This window comes from Camelina sativa, chromosome 17, assembly GCF_000633955.1.
Source record: "Camelina sativa cultivar DH55 chromosome 17, Cs, whole genome shotgun sequence".
Taxonomy (NCBI): Eukaryota; Viridiplantae; Streptophyta; class Magnoliopsida; order Brassicales; family Brassicaceae; genus Camelina; species Camelina sativa.
In genome coordinates, this window is record NC_025701.1 from 34,792,339 (window position 1) to 34,811,753 (window position 19,415).

General features: G+C 34.7%; 4 protein-coding genes across 5 annotated transcripts in view; 1 reads left to right on the plus strand and 3 right to left on the minus strand.

The window, feature by feature from the left end:
- LOC104758962 (GTP-binding protein SAR1B-like) overlaps positions 1-1,089 on the minus strand; it is a 2,242-nt gene extending 1,153 nt beyond the window's left edge. Inside the window, exons 1-2 of the mRNA XM_010481937.2 lie at positions 742-1,089; positions 404-535 (exon numbers count right to left, since the gene is read on the minus strand). Of these exons, the coding sequence (XP_010480239.1) occupies positions 404-535; positions 742-1,053 (444 nt within the window). The 5' untranslated portion in view covers positions 1,054-1,089. The remainder of the gene's footprint in view (positions 1-403; positions 536-741) is intronic.
- Positions 1,606-4,637, minus strand: LOC104758963 (calreticulin-1). 2 transcript variants are annotated; one of them, XM_010481938.2, is made up of 12 exons: positions 4,481-4,636; positions 3,880-3,987; positions 3,610-3,802; positions 3,168-3,531; positions 3,000-3,086; positions 2,865-2,922; positions 2,514-2,581; positions 2,334-2,429; positions 2,206-2,253; positions 2,080-2,109; positions 1,890-1,991; positions 1,606-1,795 (listed from the first exon to the last, which is right to left on the minus strand). In XM_010481938.2, exons 1-12 carry the CDS (start codon positions 4,572-4,574, stop codon positions 1,784-1,786), a joined length of 1,260 nt encoding a protein of 419 aa, XP_010480240.1. In that variant the 5' UTR covers positions 4,575-4,636; the 3' UTR covers positions 1,606-1,783. The 2 variants fall into 2 exon arrangements, with proteins under 2 accessions (XP_010480240.1, XP_010480241.1); XM_010481939.2 differs by lacking the exon at positions 2,080-2,109 and having other exon boundaries at positions 1,890-1,981; positions 4,481-4,637.
- Positions 5,928-7,238, minus strand: LOC104758964 (RNA pseudouridine synthase 1). Its single transcript, XM_010481940.2, has 2 exons — positions 6,908-7,238; positions 5,928-6,822 (listed from the first exon to the last, which is right to left on the minus strand). Exons 1-2 carry the CDS (start codon positions 7,230-7,232, stop codon positions 6,179-6,181), a joined length of 969 nt encoding a protein of 322 aa, XP_010480242.1. The 5' UTR covers positions 7,233-7,238; the 3' UTR covers positions 5,928-6,178.
- On the plus strand, positions 7,562-10,069 carry LOC104758965 (peptide chain release factor PrfB2, chloroplastic-like). Its single transcript, XM_010481941.2, has 7 exons — positions 7,562-7,987; positions 8,067-8,279; positions 8,437-8,538; positions 8,618-8,755; positions 9,159-9,463; positions 9,548-9,701; positions 9,784-10,069. Exons 1-7 carry the CDS (start codon positions 7,598-7,600, stop codon positions 9,916-9,918), a joined length of 1,437 nt encoding a protein of 478 aa, XP_010480243.1. The 5' UTR covers positions 7,562-7,597; the 3' UTR covers positions 9,919-10,069.

Sequence of the window (19,415 nt, forward strand, 5' to 3'; positions counted from 1 at the left end):
AAAAAAAAAAAAAAAAAAAAAAAAAAGAGTTTCTATCAGCACAGAGAACAAAACATACTTGGAGTTCGCTCTACAAAAACTCATCACCATAGTTATATATCACTGATATGAGAATATCACAGCTCTAGGTTCATCTTAAACAACTCTAGTCTGATGATATACATGCCAAAAGGTCTAAACCATAACATCACTTCTAACTGTGTAGAACTAAAGGAAAAGAACATTAATTTATACTCTCAGATCAAGACTTGAAGGCAAACACATGTGTAATTTGAATTGTGATGTAATAAAGAAACTTCCATCTAAGCTTTTGAATTAGCATACCAGCAAGAATCATCAGATAAAACATAGCTCGGTTCGATATGAAAAAAGTATTAGTAAAGAGAGAATATAGTAAATGAACCTTGGCATAGTAATCTTTCCAAACCCTACGAGCAATCTGATGACCACCCAAATCAAAAGCCTTGAATTTGATTTTGCCAATGCTAAGTTCTTCAGACGTTGGATGTTGCGTCGGCTGATGCTGAACTAATCTCTATATATTAATATCACCACCAAAAAAAAAAAAAAAAAAAAAAAAANAAAAAAAAAAAAAAAGAGTCAGATCTTAAAATTTTGACACAAACTCAATCAATACAAAATCCCAAAAAGCCACTATGAATACCCTAAAATTGATGAAACGAAGACATGACTAAATAGATCTACCCAAAAAAAAAAAAAAAATTGAAATCGAAATCGAACCTCGTCTTTGAGCATGTGAAGTAAAGTGGTTTTGCCAGCATTATCGAGTCCGAGAAACAAGATTTTGGCTTCTTTTTGCCATAACCCTAAAGAGGCTAGGATTCCATAGAACCAATCGAACAAGAACATAGTTTCGTGACTTGGTCTCTGATCTCTCGATCTTTCGAAAAAGAGAAGAAAAAAAAATAGAGTTATAAGAAACAAAATATGGAAACAGACGTGGCCGATGATCGAGCTGGTGTAGTGACGTGGCGTGTTATGAGTGGAAGGTATCGTTATGGTTGATGTCATTGAAAAGCCAACCTGGACCATCAGATCTACTCGTTTTCTAACTTCGCGGCTGTGTTTTACTTAGTATAACTTACTTTTTTTTTAATTGACAATTCTACTTTATTTACATTTTTAAAATAACCTAATACTATTTTTTTATTTATTTAAAACAAGACCATATTTTTTTGAAGTTGGACGACATATAAAAAAAAAAAGCATTTAGTAGTTCAGTTTTTAGAACATAACTCTTTTTTACTGGTTAAAGAGAAGCAGTGATAGCCTAATTGTGAGTGCTAGGTTATTTTCATATATCAAAACAGTCACATTTTACAACTAGGTCTTCTTCTAGTTAAACTGCTAGAATGCGTGTCAGACTCGGACTATGAACCACTACGAATCAACTTCTCTTGTTGTTTGATGTTTGAGTGTTGTTTTGGGAGAAAATTATCATTCATGAAGTTCTAATTTTGCAATGATGGCATTGCTATTAGACAGTGGTCTTCAAGTAAGTGAATGCTTTGCCTCCAACAATTAAGATCTCTTCACTTTTTTTGCCTAATACGAGAGGATAATGAGGGTAAAAAGAAGGAGAGAGGTGAAGAGAATCAGAAAGGATCTTCTCAAGTCTAATAAGGCTGCCACAACCATATATCACCATGATAGCTAAAAAGTTCTACATCACAACCAAACTAGAGCTAAAAAAATTTCTTTGAAAGAAAAGGTAAAGAACAAATAAGACACTGAGGACTTTTTAATTCTCCACCTTCTTCGCTTAAAGCTCGTCCTGTAATCAAATAGTTTTCACAAAAGTTAGTCACATAGCACAATGAACTATATGTTTTGGGTTTAAAAGCTGAAAAAAAGGTCTAGAAACATACATGGGCAGCATCGGTTTCCTCGGATTCCTTGGTTTCCTCAGACTTTGATTCGTTGTCTGAGTCATCTCCTTCATTGTCATCATCTTCTGCTTCTCCCTCTGCCTGTAGGAAAGAGTACATTTATGTCAAAACCCTTGATAGAACAGAGAGGTTTACTATGCAAATTAATGTGAAGCCCAAGAGATCTTACGTCAGATTCAGCAGGAGCGTCCTTCGATTCCTGGTAATACCAAACAAAAAAATATAAAAAAAGAAAACTTGATTACTAAACTTATTTGAATAAGACAAAAGAATTTGGATGGAGGATTGTAATTACCTCTTCCTCTTTCTTCTTCTCAGCTTCGTCGAATGCTGCTTTCTCCGCCTGTAATACCAGACTAGATTATTAGTTATAATTCATTAACCACAGTAAACCAAACGAAGACCAACGATTGATTAACATACATCCTTGTGCTTTCCCCAGGTTTCCTCGGCCAACTTCTTAGCGTACTCTGGGTCATCGCTTACCAACACATTGTCGAACAAGGATCCAGATTTCACCTACCAAAAATAGCATGTGTTTAGTACCAAACATACACCATCAGGAAAGAAGAAAAAGTTTCAGTGACAAGATATTATTGTTACCTGCCACAACTCTACTCCAACATACTTCAATTTGGGGAAGACATAGAGTTCTGGGTCATCCTTGAACTCTGCGTAAAAAAAGATTCACTTAAGACTTACTACTGATCCCATATAACTTCATGGAAAACAAAAATCTTAAACTGAATAAATTTTGTTACATCTATGATCCATAACTAACAGATTCTAAAGAAGTATTTCAGTTGAATATACAATATGATGGATTCCTAGTTGCGTCAAGCTCGTTTGAGGTTGTATTTTGTTATAAAAATTACTATTTTAGAGACATGGATCATTTTATTACATGAATACTATGGACATTATGAATATAAGCAATCGCAGAGAGAATATTACCAGGGTTATCAATCATTGGAGCCTTCCACTTGCCCTTGTAATTTGGGTTCTTGATTTTCTACAGTACAATATGACAGCAGTGAGAGGAAAGTAACTAGTAATATATCCATTTGACAGAAAAAAAAACTAACAAACCTTGGGCTTCCATTCACCGTTGTACTCTGGGTTCGGAATGGTTGGAGCAGTCCACTCACCATCTTCTTCTTCATCCCAGTCCTCAGGCTAAAAAAACAAAAAGATCCAAATAAAAACCCAGCAAGTGATTTAATATGCATCAATGAGAGAAAAAGGTCAGGTTCAAACCTTCTTAGCATCAGTGTCTGGGATCTCCTTTGGGATATCATCATATCCAGCTGGCTTAGTGTCTTCCGGATCAGGAATGTACTCAGTGTCATCCCAGTCCTCAGGCTTCGTGGCACTTGGATCCTTGATCTTCTTTGGTGGGAGGAGATCCCAGTCAGAGTAGAGGCTACCAGTTTGCTTCTCAACATTGTCAATCAAGATACTGTAAGTAGCATCTGGACGGAGGACGAATGTGTAGACATGGGTAAGCTGGTCAGTCTCACATGGGACCTCCTTCTTGATCAGATGGTTTGCTCCATTGTAGGTAAGGATAGCATGTACTTTCTTAGTGCTGTAGCCACAGATATCAGGGCCAAACATAATGCTGCAGGTAACAAAAAAGAAGATAAGCCTACGATGTTTGAAGTTGATAAAGAGATTGTGAAAGAAAACGAAAATGCACCTGTAAGGAGTGTCTCCTCCGAATTTCTTCTGGTCAACATCATCACTGAGCAACTTCATGTAGCCACCACCACAGTCAAGCTTCTGCTCGTGCTTGACAGAGAATTGGAAGACTAGGGTCTTGTCCTTGTTGCTGAACTCAGGGAACTCAGCTGATATAGCGTAGAATCTGTAGTCCTCGCTAGTCTGGATACCTGCGCAAGAGAGTGATCATTGACATGAGAATATGAAGCACCAATGAATCATCACCATCACTGGTCCTGAAACATACCTTTATCGTTAGCGTCACCAGACCAGTTTCCAGCTGTGTGTTTCCACTCCCCAGCAGTGTTATCATCTTTCTTCCAGTCGGATTTTACCCATCTGCTCTCCCACCCATCTTTAGAATAAAAGAGAAAACAAAGGAACAAATCAATCAGACGAGAAAATGAAAGTCTAAACGTCTGATTAAAACTTCTCATAAGGTATGAATTCAATGGATTGATCGTACAAGAAATTTTCAATCTAAGCATAAAACATAACTCATTACACTCCTAACTATCATCAAAATCCTTATTTCCGTGAAATCCCGAGCGTCACCGAAGAGAGGCTTAATCATCACAACCTTGGTCACCGATCGTAATTACGAATTCAAAAAAAACCCAAGTAGAACAAGAAATCCACAAATTCCATAGATCTATAACAATCATTTCGAAAAAAAAGCTCGATCGAATTGAAACTACATTGGATTGGATCAAACAAACTGGTTATGGCATCATCTAATCGAAACGAATCAATCTAGCGATCTCAAACAGAATCATCAATCGCATTGACATTCTTAAGATTTAATAGAAGAGAAGAGACTGAGAGAGAAATGTATGTATGTAGCCTACCATCGAATTTTTCCTCGAAGATAACTTCAGCAGAGACGATCACCACGAGAGCGAAAAGAATCAAGGAGATGAAGTTAGGGTTTAGTTTCGCCATTGCTACAAACTCGGATCAGATCAGAGAGCTCTTCACCAGTTTACAAGTTATACATATGCACCCTAGAGAGAACAACCTGCAAGTGAAGTGGAAGCTCTCGCCGCTTTTTCATCCAAGCTAACCAATGAGTAACGAACACGTAGATTTACGTGTCATGGGAATGACGTGGCTTAATATCACTGGATATAGCCACGAATTTGGACTCGCACGAGTTTACTGTTTACACGTGAGAGACGGTGAGAGACTGATGCATCTCGTGGGATACCATTTTCTAGCCGTCGGATTCTAACTACTTTCATCTATAAAATCCTCTTTTTATTTTATTTTTCTTTTTTGACAACATCTTTACAAAGTCTTTTTTTAAAAGCACATCTAGGGATGTTAACTTTTTTTTGGAAATGTATCATTATTGTTAGCATATTTTTTTTTTATAGAATTTGTTAGAAATAAATTTTTGAGATATTCTTGTTCAAAAATACTCATTTTCTTAAACATTTTTTATTTTTATCCGGTTTTACAAAATTACAATAAATGAAATTATTTTTTAGAGTTTTTTTGATGTTTGGGTTTCTATTTTACATTTACAATATAGTTTTAAGGGAAAGTTTAGTATTTCGGGTTTAGAGTTTATAATTTAGCCATTGATACATTGAAAAGAGTATTTTTGATTAATGACACACAAAATGAGTATTTTTGAAAATGTCTTTATAGTGTCTAATATAATTTTCTATGGATTTTTTCTGTCAGAAAATCCGTCTTAAATTGACGTGCTTTCTTGTAGTGTCTAATATATGGAGGGTTCTTGATGTCACATTAGAAGAGAAGATCAGTATACCTGAAGGGAAATACATACTAATTGGTGAAACAAGAGATGGACACGATTGTATCCTACTCTCTTTTGATTTTACAAGAGAGAGGATTAGGCTACCTTCGTCTCTGCCGTTTGAGTTTTGGAAACCTACAGATCTTGTGACTCTATCTAGTGTTAGAGAAGAGCAGCTTGCGGTTTTACATCACCGATGTGAAACACTAATGATGGAGTTTTGGATTACGCCTGAGATTGAGCCCAACACGGTGTGGAACAGCAAGATGATTTTAGGAGTGAATGTGAGACCACATTTTTACTATGAAACTCATGAGTTTCCATATATGGATGTGAGTTTCTTTGTTGACGAGGAGAAGAAGGTTGCTGTGATTTCTGAAACCTACGAAGGAGCACTCTGCCATACTCGCAACGTAGCGTACATTGTTGGAGTGGATATTGGCCGAACCTTTAAAGAAGTGGATCTCGGAGTATATGTCAACCATTCTTACCCATTTGCATGCTCTTATGTTCCAAGTTCAGTGCAGCTTTAGTTAAATTTATTTTACAATAACCTATAATCAAATATTTATACTGTTTCTATCGTGCATTTCTTTAGGTACTGGAGCTACTAACTAAATTGTAGATTGAAGTGGCGTGTGGTAGAGCACCACCCTTTGCCATACAAATGTTAATAATATGAAAAAAATCTTTGAAATGGATTCTTTAGTGTCTTGCTCCTTACCAAGGTCAAAATCTTCAAACTAACCATTCAACTCTATCCGTTAACCGTTTATCATTTTCAATCCTCGGCTGCCCAACACGGAAGAGGAGCTTGGATAACAATAGGATCATTGGTAACCGGATGATCTAACGACAAATACTCAGCGTGAAGCTCATGCCCCTCAAATGTTCTTCCACTCCACTCATACCTTCCATGATACTTCACATCTCCTCTAATCGGAATCCCAAGATACTGACAATGTAACCTAATCTGATGCGTCCTCCCACTTCGTGGAAACGCCCTAACCACAACAACAACATCATCATCATCATCATCTCCATCACAACTCAATTCTTGCTCCCTCTCAACAACAACCACATTCTCCACTTCACAAGATTCGGGTTTTACACTGTTTACAGATACAACTTCAAACCTTGTCTCCATATCTCTAACGAAAGATCCACCAGGTAAGACTCTACCAACGTCAGAAGCAGCATAAACACGCCAAGCTCCGTGTTTCGAGCGTCCATGGCCTGAACGAACCGTGATCTTTCTCCAATTTGGAGATGAACCAATACAAAGAGCAATGTAGGATTTACTAATCCTATGTTCTGTAAACGCCTTAACAAGCTTAGCGGCTACTTTATGAGACTTGGTAATGATCATCACACCACTTGTATCACGATCTAATCTATTCGCTAAATGAAACTCACTCGAAGAATCTGAAAACATACAAAACCCCCCACAAATCGAATTGAGTGAAAGATTAAGCAAACATGGAGAAATTAAGATTTAAGATTGACTCACCAAGAACGATTTGAGGAGCAGAGCGAAGAACAGCTTCACAGTAAACACCTTTAGGTTTATTCACAGCCATGAAGTGTTCGTCTTCGTATAATACATCGTCTCTTGTGAGATTGAAAAGACTCGATTTTGACGAAGCTTCCATTGCTCTTCTGAGTTCAATGTCTTTCGAAATCGGAGGTGGAGGAGCTGAAATGGGTTTTGGGTAATTGAGGTTGAGTTCAGAGGTAGTAGCTTCCATGGCTTTGATTGAGATTGCGAAATAGGGTTTTGTAATTATTGAATTTGCAGAGAAGGTGATGCAGGAGAGGTTTCGAAGCAGGGACATTGTTGTGTTAATGTATCTTCCTCTTTAAAACACAAGAGCAGAGTTTAATTCGAATAAACCGATCAAATCTAACCGAAATACTTAATCCAATAAGCAAACCAAATTCTAATGAGTTTAATTCGAGTAAACCGATCTAGAATCGATGTTCAATTTAACTTCAAGTTCAATCCGAACCGAAACAATACCAAACCATCTATTCTCTATTAGGTCCATAACCGGCAATTTTGTAAAACCGAAGAATCTGAACCGAAATCAAATTGAAGGGAATCCGCGGAGTCTATACGACGTCGTTTTAGATAAACCACAAACCCTAACTACTCCGTCGAGAATCGAAAATTTTTCATTTTCTTCTGATCAATTTCGAAATGTTATCGTTAATCATCAGAAGATCTCGAAGCAGATTCATCCATGGAACCAAGATCGCAAGTAGTGTTCTTCTCTCTTCTTTCAACTCTCTCACAGATGCAGATTCAGTTTTGGCTTCTAGAAGAAGCTTCAATTCAACACCTGCGTCAAGCTCATTCGGAAAAATCTCTAATCGGAATCAGAATCACGCTTATTCCGGCAGTAGTTTCGTTTCCACGACTCGATCACTGAGCTCAGAAGCAGTAGCTGTGGCTTCGACTTGTGATGGACTTACAGTAGAACGAATCATAGCTTATCAATGGCCGATTTTAGATGAGAGTGAGAGTGATTGGAAGAGCCACGCTGCAGCAATTTCACAGTCTATTCAAGTCATCAAGAGACGATTACAGGTAAGATTGCGTCTTCAAGCTTTCCATTGTCACTGTGTCACTTGCCTGAATTTTTACTTTTTGTTTATGGTTTTGGTAGTGGAAGAAACTCCTGGTGAGGCTGAGAGTGTTATCTGCAGAGCTGGATAAGCCTGATCTTTGGAACGATCCGAATCATGCTGGTAAGATAAGCCGGGAGCACGGTTCGCTTACGGGGAAAATGAAAGGAGTTATGACTTTTGAGAGAGAACTGCTTGAACACATTGACATGTTAAAACTCGCTAAAGAGGAGAATGATTCAGAGTTAGAATCGGTGGGAGTTTTCGCACTCTAGGCATGTGTTTCTTTACTGTTTTGCGGTTGTAGTTTAAAACGGTTAAGTCGTAGGGGAACTACTTGAGAGTTGAGACCAAAACTGCCAATGTGGCTTGTAATATTGCTAACCTTGATTATGTTTATTTCTGCTGCAGGAAACTTTGAAGGCATTGATTGATATGAGAAGGGTTTCAAAAGAGAAAGAACTTGAGGCTTTATTATCTGCGGAGAATGATCCTTGTTCCTGTTATATCGAGGTGACTCTTAGAGACAATATGCATGAGATTTTTCTCTCTCTGGCTTCATATTATAAAGCTGAAAAAGTCTGTTGAATAGGTTCAAGCTGGAGCTGGAGGAACAGAGAGCAATGATTGGGCATCAATGGTAATGGAGATGTATAAAACATGGGCTCAAAGGCGCAAATTCTCAGTCACTGTTGTTGATGAAGCGCCTGGAGAGATTGCAGGAATCAAGGTTTGCTTTTTTTCTCTCGTAGTAGATGAAATGAATCGTACATTTGTAATACAGGAATCAGATAAAGTCCAAACTGATGAAATCTTTATTGATTCACTTTAGGAAGAAAAACATATCATAGAGAGAGTTAAAAAATCCTCATTTACCACCCAACTTATTCAGGCCCATTGTCTTTCTAACATGTTATCTCTGGGGCTATTCCATTCAATTATAGTTACTGAACTGTCTTAGTAGTTAGGCTAGTTATATTGCTCTAACACACAAAATTATTAGTATCACATCCATAACCGTTGGCTCTATCATTGATCCAATTCTGTATCCAATAGTCACTGCAAAATCTCATTTTTTTATTGCAATTGGTCAATTTTGTAATTCTGAACCGTTGGCTCATTGTCTTGCAAAGCGTGCGACAATCAAAGTGAACGGAGAATACGCATATGGATATGCCAAAGCAGAAGTTGGAGTTCATAGGTTGGTGCGTATTTCCCCATTTGACAGTGGTAAACGGAGGCACACTTCGTTTGCGGCAGTTGCAGTGATTCCAATTCTAGGTGATGGGTCGACCCGTGTGCAGATCAATGACTCGGATCTCCGGATAGAGCGGTTTCGTTCTGGAGGAGCCGGTGGACAGCACGCTAACACCACCGACAGTGCTGTGAGAATCATTCACATACCAACTGGCATAACAGCAACTTGTCAGAACGAAAGGTCTGGTTTCAATGTCATATTAAGAACTTGTGTTGCTTTTGGATTGGATTGGTTTTTATGCCCATCCTTGATTTTCATATGCAGGTCGCAGCATATGAACAAGGCTTCAGCAATGGCGGTACTACAATCACGGTTAGACCAACTGGAGATGGCTCGTCAGACAGCAATGAATGCTCAACATACACAATCACTTACCGAGATCAGCTGGGGAAACCAGATAAGAACTTATGTTCTCCATGTATGTAATACCGAATTAACATGATTCCCCTGTACTTTTAGTTTTATTAGCTGAACGAGCTGAGTATTCTTTGTTTTTGCAGCCATACAGAATGGTGAAGGATCTGAGAACAAACTACGAGGTCTCGGATCCGGACTCGGTTCTTGAAGGAGACTTGGATGGTTTCATCTTGAGCTTCTTATCTTCTTCTTTAGACAAAGATGATCCAGGACATTAAGGATTGAAACAGAATTTTAAAAGATTTTGGAGTTTTCCTAAAATCAACTGTTACTCAATTTATGATTTCCAAACATTTTTCTAAATCTCATGTTTGAATTTGAAATTTATGTAAAGTTATTCAAAATAACTCACAAACTCTTGTTATTCAATTATGGGTTTGTAAAATTTATATCAAATTCACTATCATTCTAACTTTTCAAAATTTCTAAAAAACAAGATACAGTTTGAATTAAGTATTGATTATTCTCTATAACAAGTGTCATTCACCACAACAATTATCTCTAATATGCAATGCATGTCAGTGGACAGTGTTGCTTTATTAAAAAAATAATAAAATGAAGAGAGAAGAGCTCCTCTTTTCCTCATATGAAAAGTGACAGATGTCGCTAGGTTATTGATGAGTTTATTAGAAAAATAAAAAAAAAACAGATTTTTTAATAAAAATCTTTTTTTGAGCAATGATCAGCGTTTCTTGCCGCTGGAAATGATCTAAAATGTATACATGTTGTTATTACACTTTCTCCATTTGTCATGTGATTAATATATATGAAAATAAGAAATGACTGATAAAGTTTGCCATATTCTCCCCGTTTATATTTCTATTTAGCAATTCATTATCTACTTCTTCACAACAAAGTTGTGAGTTTAGACTATCTCCTAGTCATTTACATATTCATCTACAAAATTTAATATGGAGTCAAATTTGCTCCAACTCATCTCCATTTTCATATCCAAAATAGATATCTCTGTTAGGTAGCTCCAAAATTAAATGTGGAGTCAAATTTGCTCCAACTTATCAACATCATCCTCCTTATCATCATTGTTAGGTGTTTTTCTTTTTCATGGTGATATTCAACTAAGGTGAAGATCATAGATAGATAGATCTAGGGACTTTAAAAATTGCCAAAGTTATCGGGTTGGGCCAACACATTTTAATATATTGGACATATGGTCATGTATTCACGTTATTAAAAATTTTGAGCTCATCCTGAGCTAGCGATCTTAGAGGATTTCAGTGATCTAAAGAAGATGGTGATGGCAATGATTTCAGTGATCTAAAGAAGATGGTGATGGCAATGTGCCAATGTGGAGCTCCAAAAGGACATGGTGAAGGAGATGATGAATAAGTGTGACATAAATGTGTGATAGATAATAAAAACATGTGTGATAAATAAGATATGATGTGAAGTACAATATATGGTTGTGAGAGAGTTGAATAATTGTAAGGTTGTAATATAAAGTATGAAAATATTTCAAGGAATATTCTATGTAATATTCCCTAAGACTTGTACTATAATAACGAGGCTTGGTGAAGAGTTTCATTCAAGCTTGAGCGAGTGAGTTTGAGAGAGAGCCTTAAGAGTCTTTGTAATCCTTTGAGAGTTTAAATAATAAAAGTTTGCCCCTTTGTATAAAGATATTCCTTATATCATTTGATAATCATTCTCTAAGTACTTCCAAAACACTCAATTTCCTATATTTGATCATGAAAACCTCCTTAGTGGTTGTACCACTATTTGTGTGTAATTTGAAGGAGATGAAAAAAAGGTGGAAAAGAATATGAATGAGATCATTGAGAAAGAGCTAATGGTTTCAAAGGAGAATATGGAGAAATGGAGCATGAAGAAGATTTGTGTACTCGTAGTCCAACTTGTAAGTTGAATTCATTTAATATTGTGGTCATCTTAATGGGAAGGTGGTTGTCCCATAGTTATCTCTTCACAAATCTTTCAAGAAAAACCCAGATATGTAGTACTCAACATCCAATCCCACTTCTATCATCCCATCATACACTACAATAAAAATGAGTATTAATAGCACTTTTTTGGTGAATGTATTAATAGCACTTTAGTATAGCGGTTTATGTGTTTATGTTATGGTTGACATATGTCTGTTTTTTTATAGCGTTTCTAAAGTGATAAACGTTATGAATAATAAAATTTCATCGTCCGCCAAAATTTTAACGAAAATTGTATCTAAACTCAAGTTGTCCCCCAAACGCTAAGAATATTGACCTAAACACTTATACGACACACAAAAATACACAATCTCATCTCCTTCTTCAACACACAATATCTTCTTTTACGAGAAACACCTTAACATAAACCCTCAAGTCCAGTGACTAGCTCTCTCTATCTTCCCTCTAGTTCTTGTTCTCTTCCCTGGTACAACAATCCTGCTTCAGATCTTTGAATTTTGTTAAATAGTTATGATGCAAACACTCCTCCAAATCAAGGGCGGACCCACGTTACTGTAAAGCGGGGCAGTTGGCACTGTCAAAATTTGAGAAACTAGAAAAATTTATTACAATTTTAATTTATGCCCCTGCCAAAAATATATTCAATGCCCCTGTTAATTTATTTTTTATACTCACGTTTGACTTTTGTGTTAATAAAGCACTAAAGCCCAATTCCTCCAAATAATAATTATAAGCCCATTTACTTGGAAAAATGTATTACAAACTCATTTCTTTTTATTACATCACAAACTAAAAATTAAACATGAGACATGCACGACTTTTCAGCTTCCTTTCTCTCCGTCAAATGCAAAATAATATTCAGATAATTTTCTTCTATGTTATTGTTTTATTTATTACTTGGATCAACCTTAGTAGAAATAAAATAAAATTCTAATAAAATTGATGTTAAGTGGTTTTTAATTTTTATTTCAGATTTTTTGTATTTTTTAGCTCGTCGAAAGTAGAAACTATGGTAAAGAGTTGGTATTATTATGTATAGTATGTTCATAAGACATGGTTTTTAAATATTTTATTTAGTTTTTATAGTTTAAAATTGTTGCCACCGGTAAAATTATTTTCTCGATCCGCCACTGCTCCAAATCTCAGATTGGGCATCGTTTGAATCTCCTCCGTCTCTGTTGTTTCCTATTCTTCAAATCCGAATCCCGTATTATCGCGTCTCGGGTTCTTCCTCCTCTCCATGGCCTCGAGATTCAACAAACCCTAGATTATGTACGCACTACTTCTTCCCTCATCTCTTAGATCTATTCCCTCGTCTGCATGCATGATTTATTAACCAATTTTACCCAGTCACTTCTCTAAACGAGTACTCTCTCTCTTCTTCGTGACTTGCTTTTCCAAATTTTTCTCTCGATTTGTTTGATTTTCTGACAAGGTTTTAAGTGTTGATGTGAATTTTGTTTATGGGTTGGCTGATTTTGTAGGTTTATTATCAGATTTGTGCAAGAAGGTTTGCTCAGCTGGACTCGTTTAAGAGAACAACCAGACAAGAGAAAGAACAAATGCATCCACCAAGTGTTTTCTTTTATTCCCCGCTGATAGTTTTCTTGTTCACAAGGTAAAATCTCTAGATTTATCTGATTTAAGGATTGACTCTGTTTTATTTGCGTGTGATTAGAGTTTTAGTATTTTTGAGTATCAATCTATTAAGCTTTTTTCTTATTTCATTTCAGATATACAGATCAAGTTATTTTGTAGTTTTATCTTTCAGAATTAAGAATGATGTGTAAGGAGGTTCGTGAGGAAGTGAATTTAGCTAGAGACAAGGCAAATTAAGGTTAAGAAAAGGAGTATATGACAACATAAACTGAAACAATCTTCAGAAGCAGCACAACAAACCAAATGCTCAACAACAATAACAAGAAGATGAGCAACAGAAGATTATGATTTTTTCTCATTTAATTTTGTTCGCATCATTAGACTCAATTGTTAAGTTCGACATCTATAAAAAAAAAGACTTGCTGTACTTGTAAATTTTTATAATTAATAATATCCATTATTTTTGTTCTTGTAAATTAAAATTGAGGTTTTTGGAATTTAAAATTGGTAACAAAATAAAATAAAAAATTGCATTATATATACAAATGAGATAATATTTAATTGCATACATATAAACGCTATTGTATACTACAACATTACTACAATATGACAGCAGACCAAAAAAATGCTATCTAAAGTGGCTGACCTACGATGACGGGTGCAGATACAACGTGTCTTAAAACGCTATGGTAGCGTTAGATAGCGTTTTTTCAGACGTTAAGAATAGTCATTTTTCTGGTAGTGATAAGCATGCTCACAATGAATCCCACATATTTGCCATTTCCCTCATGAACATTTACTCTTCGGTATTTCCACTCAATGACCACCTCCATCTAGATATACACTGTACATCTATCTGCATCTTTCTTCTCCAAGGCAAGGATTTTCAGAGCATATTTAAAAAATCTTCCTTGATGTTACAAGGATTTCTTATTCCTCTTAAAAATTAGTGTCATTCCTTGTCTTCTTATTGTTTCCAGCATTGGAATCAATGACTTCCTTCTTGCTTTCGTGATGGTGGAGTTAAATGTCTCAGTAGCATTGTAGTAAACATCCTCACATCAACTACCGAGTGTATAAAAGCACCAAAACCAAGTATGTGGCTCCTACATCAGTACATCATTGTATAATGCATCATCACAACATCTCAAATTGTTGAGATGTGTAACGTCCTGACCGCCACCTCTTGGTGAGCCCCATGTCCAATCCCAGTCCATGAGCCCACCTTTCTTAATGGGCCTCACGTTCTCTAACTAGAACCATGAGCCCATCCATATCCGACGGTTGGTTTGCTATGTCCAAGAGGCTTTAGAGACTTGTTTACCGTATCTACAAATCACAACATGATCTTTCCCTATGTTTTGTCCTCACTTGCACAGTTCCGATAATCACTTACCAGAAGATTACCCATCCTGAGACTACTCCAGCTTAAACACGCTTAACTCTGGAGTTCTCTCAAGACCCTTAACCGAAAAGATAAGTGGACTTTGGTGACATAGATGGCCAAATCAATTCTATTAAACCTGTGCACAAGTCTGAAACTAGGGTGTCATAATTCACCCCCACTAACAGATCGCAACGTCCTCGTTGCGCACCAAGATTATCACCCCCTGACGGTGTGAGCCCACTCGACTCCACACTCTTCTAGGTTCAGCTCTGATACTACTTGTAGCGCCTCGACTGCCACCTCTTAGTTATACAAAACTGTGTACACCGAATATTATGGTAAGGGTGCTAACAAAACTGATTCATTTGCAGCTGACAAAATAAATCAGTATAAAGAGTATAAACGAAATGAACAATTCACACTTATAAACGTTTACTAAGTCTATCAAACTGTTTTACTATGTTTTTACTAACTCTAACAAAATATGTACTATTATATTAGTCTATCATAACTACATAGCCTTATATAAATCTGTTGTCACTAAAAATAAGTCTATATTAACTACATTACCTCTGCTAAGTCTATCATAACTAACAATATCTCTTGTACATTTTATGACTCTACCGGTAAACTTTTTAAAATCTGTCACATAAATCTATTACTAAATAATTATACCAAAAAAATCTATTAAAAAGTTAATTGTGTCAGTTATATCTTGAAACGACCTAACCTATTTTTTTTTTAGTATATTAATTCTCTATTGATCTCATACTCGCTAACAACATTTAGATCAGACACCGAAATAAAAAACATTAATCCAACAATTATCCAACAAATGCCTCAATAGAATAGATAACCAATATCAGAGATGTCTACAAATCCTAATCCAACAATTCTGAAGCAAACAACATGCATGAAATAACCATCAACCTAGACAACTGTTCTAGCCCACATTGTTCCATTATGGCAACCTAGTAGCAGCATAGAAAACACAATCAAGCATCTAAAGGCCACAAAATCAATGCCAAACACTCACAAGCAAGCACAAAGACAATCAACAACCAAAATCACACAAAACAAGCATTTCTTTGCTTAGATCAGTCATGGTCATGCACTCACCTTTGATATTACGAAACTGATTCTAAAACCCATGAAAATAGCCTCCTCGCAAGCTCTTCTAATGTTCTCAGCCTCAGATCTCCACTTACAGGGACAAATCTCTCCAAAAACGGGTTAGAACCTACCAAGAACGCTCTTAGGAACCTTCAGAAGTTTTTCTCTCTTTATTTTTCTCTCAGGAACGGCAAAAGTGGCTAAAACTCTCTAAACCGTTGAGCATTCTCCTTTTATATCCATCCTTACGATTTTCCAAACCCAAAATTGCAACAAAACGAGCGTTTAACTTAAGTCATCCTGCAAAAATGAACCTTGCATCGGTCGATGCACATCAAAAACCAGGATTTTGGTATATGGGCGTTACATATTTGTTGTAACTAGTAATAAGTCTATCGAAAATATCTTCACTACCTTCACTACTTTTTTTCTTTACTTCTCATTTTTTTCTCTCTTTTTTTTTTCTTGGTTTCTTCAACATTTGATTTTCATTTTAATTAATATATATTTTAGGTGTAACTTGTAGATAAACATTGTTTGCATCTTTCAGTTTTTTGTTTCCACAAAAATTAGAGTAATTTATGAGTTCAATCTAAATCAAATATAATTAAAAGGTGTTCATAGCCAAATCAACAATTTTTAAGTCCAAACTAAATTAAGTAAATAATTTTGGAATTATAAATTTTATTTAACTAAATTTTTTACCTTAAAAATTGTATTCTAACATAATTTTCTATCTAAAAAAATTGCACTATAACCCCAATCAATAAATATGTTTTCATATAGACACCCTTTGAAACTCTCTTTTGATTCTATAAGATGTTTATATGCTTGATGTGGATACTATTACAAATCGTGGATACAAGTTACACATGGTCATGTGGATACTATTACATGTGGATACTAATAGTAATAGTCGTGGATACAAGTTACAATGACATCATCGAATCAATACAACCATGGTCATGTGGATACAAGTTACACATGTAGATAGTAACATGAAATCCATGTGGAGTTAGTGCATTAATGTTCATTTTATAAGATACATGGTTAGACTTTCACATTTTGTGTCTAGTATTTAGTGTGTCAAGCTTGAAGATTTAGGTCTTTCATGGATTTAATGTCTGTGTATAGGGTTTGGGTAATATCTATCTTGTATAAGCTTCAATGTTTATGATTTATAATCATGTGTTACTAGTGCCCACAGATTCTATTGGTATCTACATGACCATGAACATATGGATTGATGTTGTCGTTGTCCCATAAATCCTAAATCTAAGCCCTAAACCCTAAGCCCTAACATCTAAACCTTAAACCTTAAACATTGATGTTGAATCCACAAATTGATTTGATACGTTTTTTTTGTATCTTAGTAAATATCCATAATTTATCATCCACATAACCGTGAACAAATGTTCAACTACAAATGGACAATGTCTAATATAATAATTCATCTAAAATATAGCGAAATACATCTTAAAATGTAAAAAAAATATAATTATTATTTCTTTTATAAAAAATAAATAGATAATTTTTTGATAATAACTAACTAAAGTGAAAACAAAAAAAAATAAGAAAAAGAGAGATAAAAGAGGGAGAGAGCCACACACAAAAAAAAAATAGTTTTTAGGATCAAATAGTTAGCTTGCTGATTTTTCTGAGGGCAAATTGGTCATAAAATTTGTGAACAATAGTAAGGAAATGTTGAAAAGCACACCAATAACAAAACGTGGGTCAAAATGAAAAATGTTTATACAAAAGTAGGTGTAAATGCAAATAACCCAAAAGAAAATTGTAATAAAGAGCAACTCGCAGAAGTTCTTGACAAAAGCTTATATGTTGCTAATTCGAATGACTTTTGGGACAAGACCATGCAACATGTTCTGGTTTTGGACAGAAGTAATTAAAAAAATAAAATTGTACCATATTTTATTTTATATATATATATATACAAATAAATTTAGTAACACCCAATTTTAATAGAGCAAATTAATTATTGGCTACCTTGACTATTATGCACATGCATATCTGCCGTTAGTTATCAATAACTATACTACAATTGAGATAAACTTTATGAATTGTGTTAAGATCTTTATTGTTTCATAGAAATCCTCAGACTATTTTTTTACTTTTTATATAAATAATCTAACATTTCCACACCGAATATCCTAAAATTTTACTCAAATTTTCTTATACTTTAGAATCATCCCAAGAATTGGATACACCACCTTAAGTTTTGGTTGGAGCTAATCTATGTCTTCTTAGTAGTTAGTTGCGATATTGGTTTAGTGATGTTGAACGTCGGAAATGTTAGGTTAGCGGCCACTCATTCATTTCCTATATAATAAAACGGAAATATACAACATTTTTTTGTATACTATATAATTTTAATAAGTTGGTTACAAATAGGTTATAGATTAAGTTTTATATTATTTATATAGTCTGGATTTATTGTTTCCAAAAATCTTAAAGAGCATATTCTAAAAAATCATTTGATATCATCTAACATACCATATTAATTTTTTTTATTAAATTATTCATCAAATAAAATCTTTTGATATCTAAATTAACATATTAATTTGTTAATTATCATTATACCTCACTTCTCATTTTTATATATGACTAGGTTATTAACCCGCGCTATGCGCGGGTATATTTGTATTGATTTTTTTAAAAAAAATTTAAACTTTAGAATAATTTTAATAGCTATACATTGACATGTAGTATGTAAAAATATTATAGTGTTTTAGTTTTGGTTTTTTATAATACAAATGCTCTTTTATTCATATTTATTTTTTTATTTATACAAATTAAATTTAGAAATAGTTCTTTTTTCAAATTCTTCTTTTATTTTCATATATTTCTCTACAAAAAAAATTAGAAATATTTTCATATAATGTTTTTTTTCTCTTACAAAAATGTTAATATGAAAAACTGTTGTAATTTCAAAAATGTTAAATATTAGATATATTTCATCAGGAGTGTATTAATATAGATTTAGCTGGAGTAAACGTATCATGAAGGTGGGTTTGAGATAATTAACATGTGGTTAACACATGATGTAAATTATGAAAGTATAAAACACAAGTTTGTCTAGTTGGCTAATAATTGAATATAGTATCTAAGGACTAAGGGTAAGCTTGTATGGAGACAAAATCTATGGGTATGCTTAAATTTACAGCTTAAGCATTGAGAACATTTTGTTTCTTAATGTTCTGATCCATGCCTTTTGTTTATTTTTGCGTTTTCAAACATTTTGTCTTCAAACATCTAACATTTCGTCTCTAAAAGCTTAACTCAATATGCGCATATGCTTTCTCATTCTTTAGGAGATATGCAGCTAACTGTAAACATGGTCGCTGTTCTGGTTGCCCCGATCGTGTGAATGTATTTCTATCACGGTGTTTTGATGTATATGATAAACTAAGAAGAAAAAAATTACACAAATTGATCATCAAATAAATATAACAACTGCAACATGTAATGAGAAGACACGCTGATTACACCAAAGATTCTCTACTTGGTACAGAATACATAGATCGAACTCCATAAAAGACAAGTTAACATTCAGTAGATATAATATCATATTACATGCATCATGACATAAACATTATTTGCTTGTTCTATATATTGTCTCGAGAGTTCTTTGATTTTTTATTTTACTCTGCAAAAAATTATAATCTAATAGACTAATACA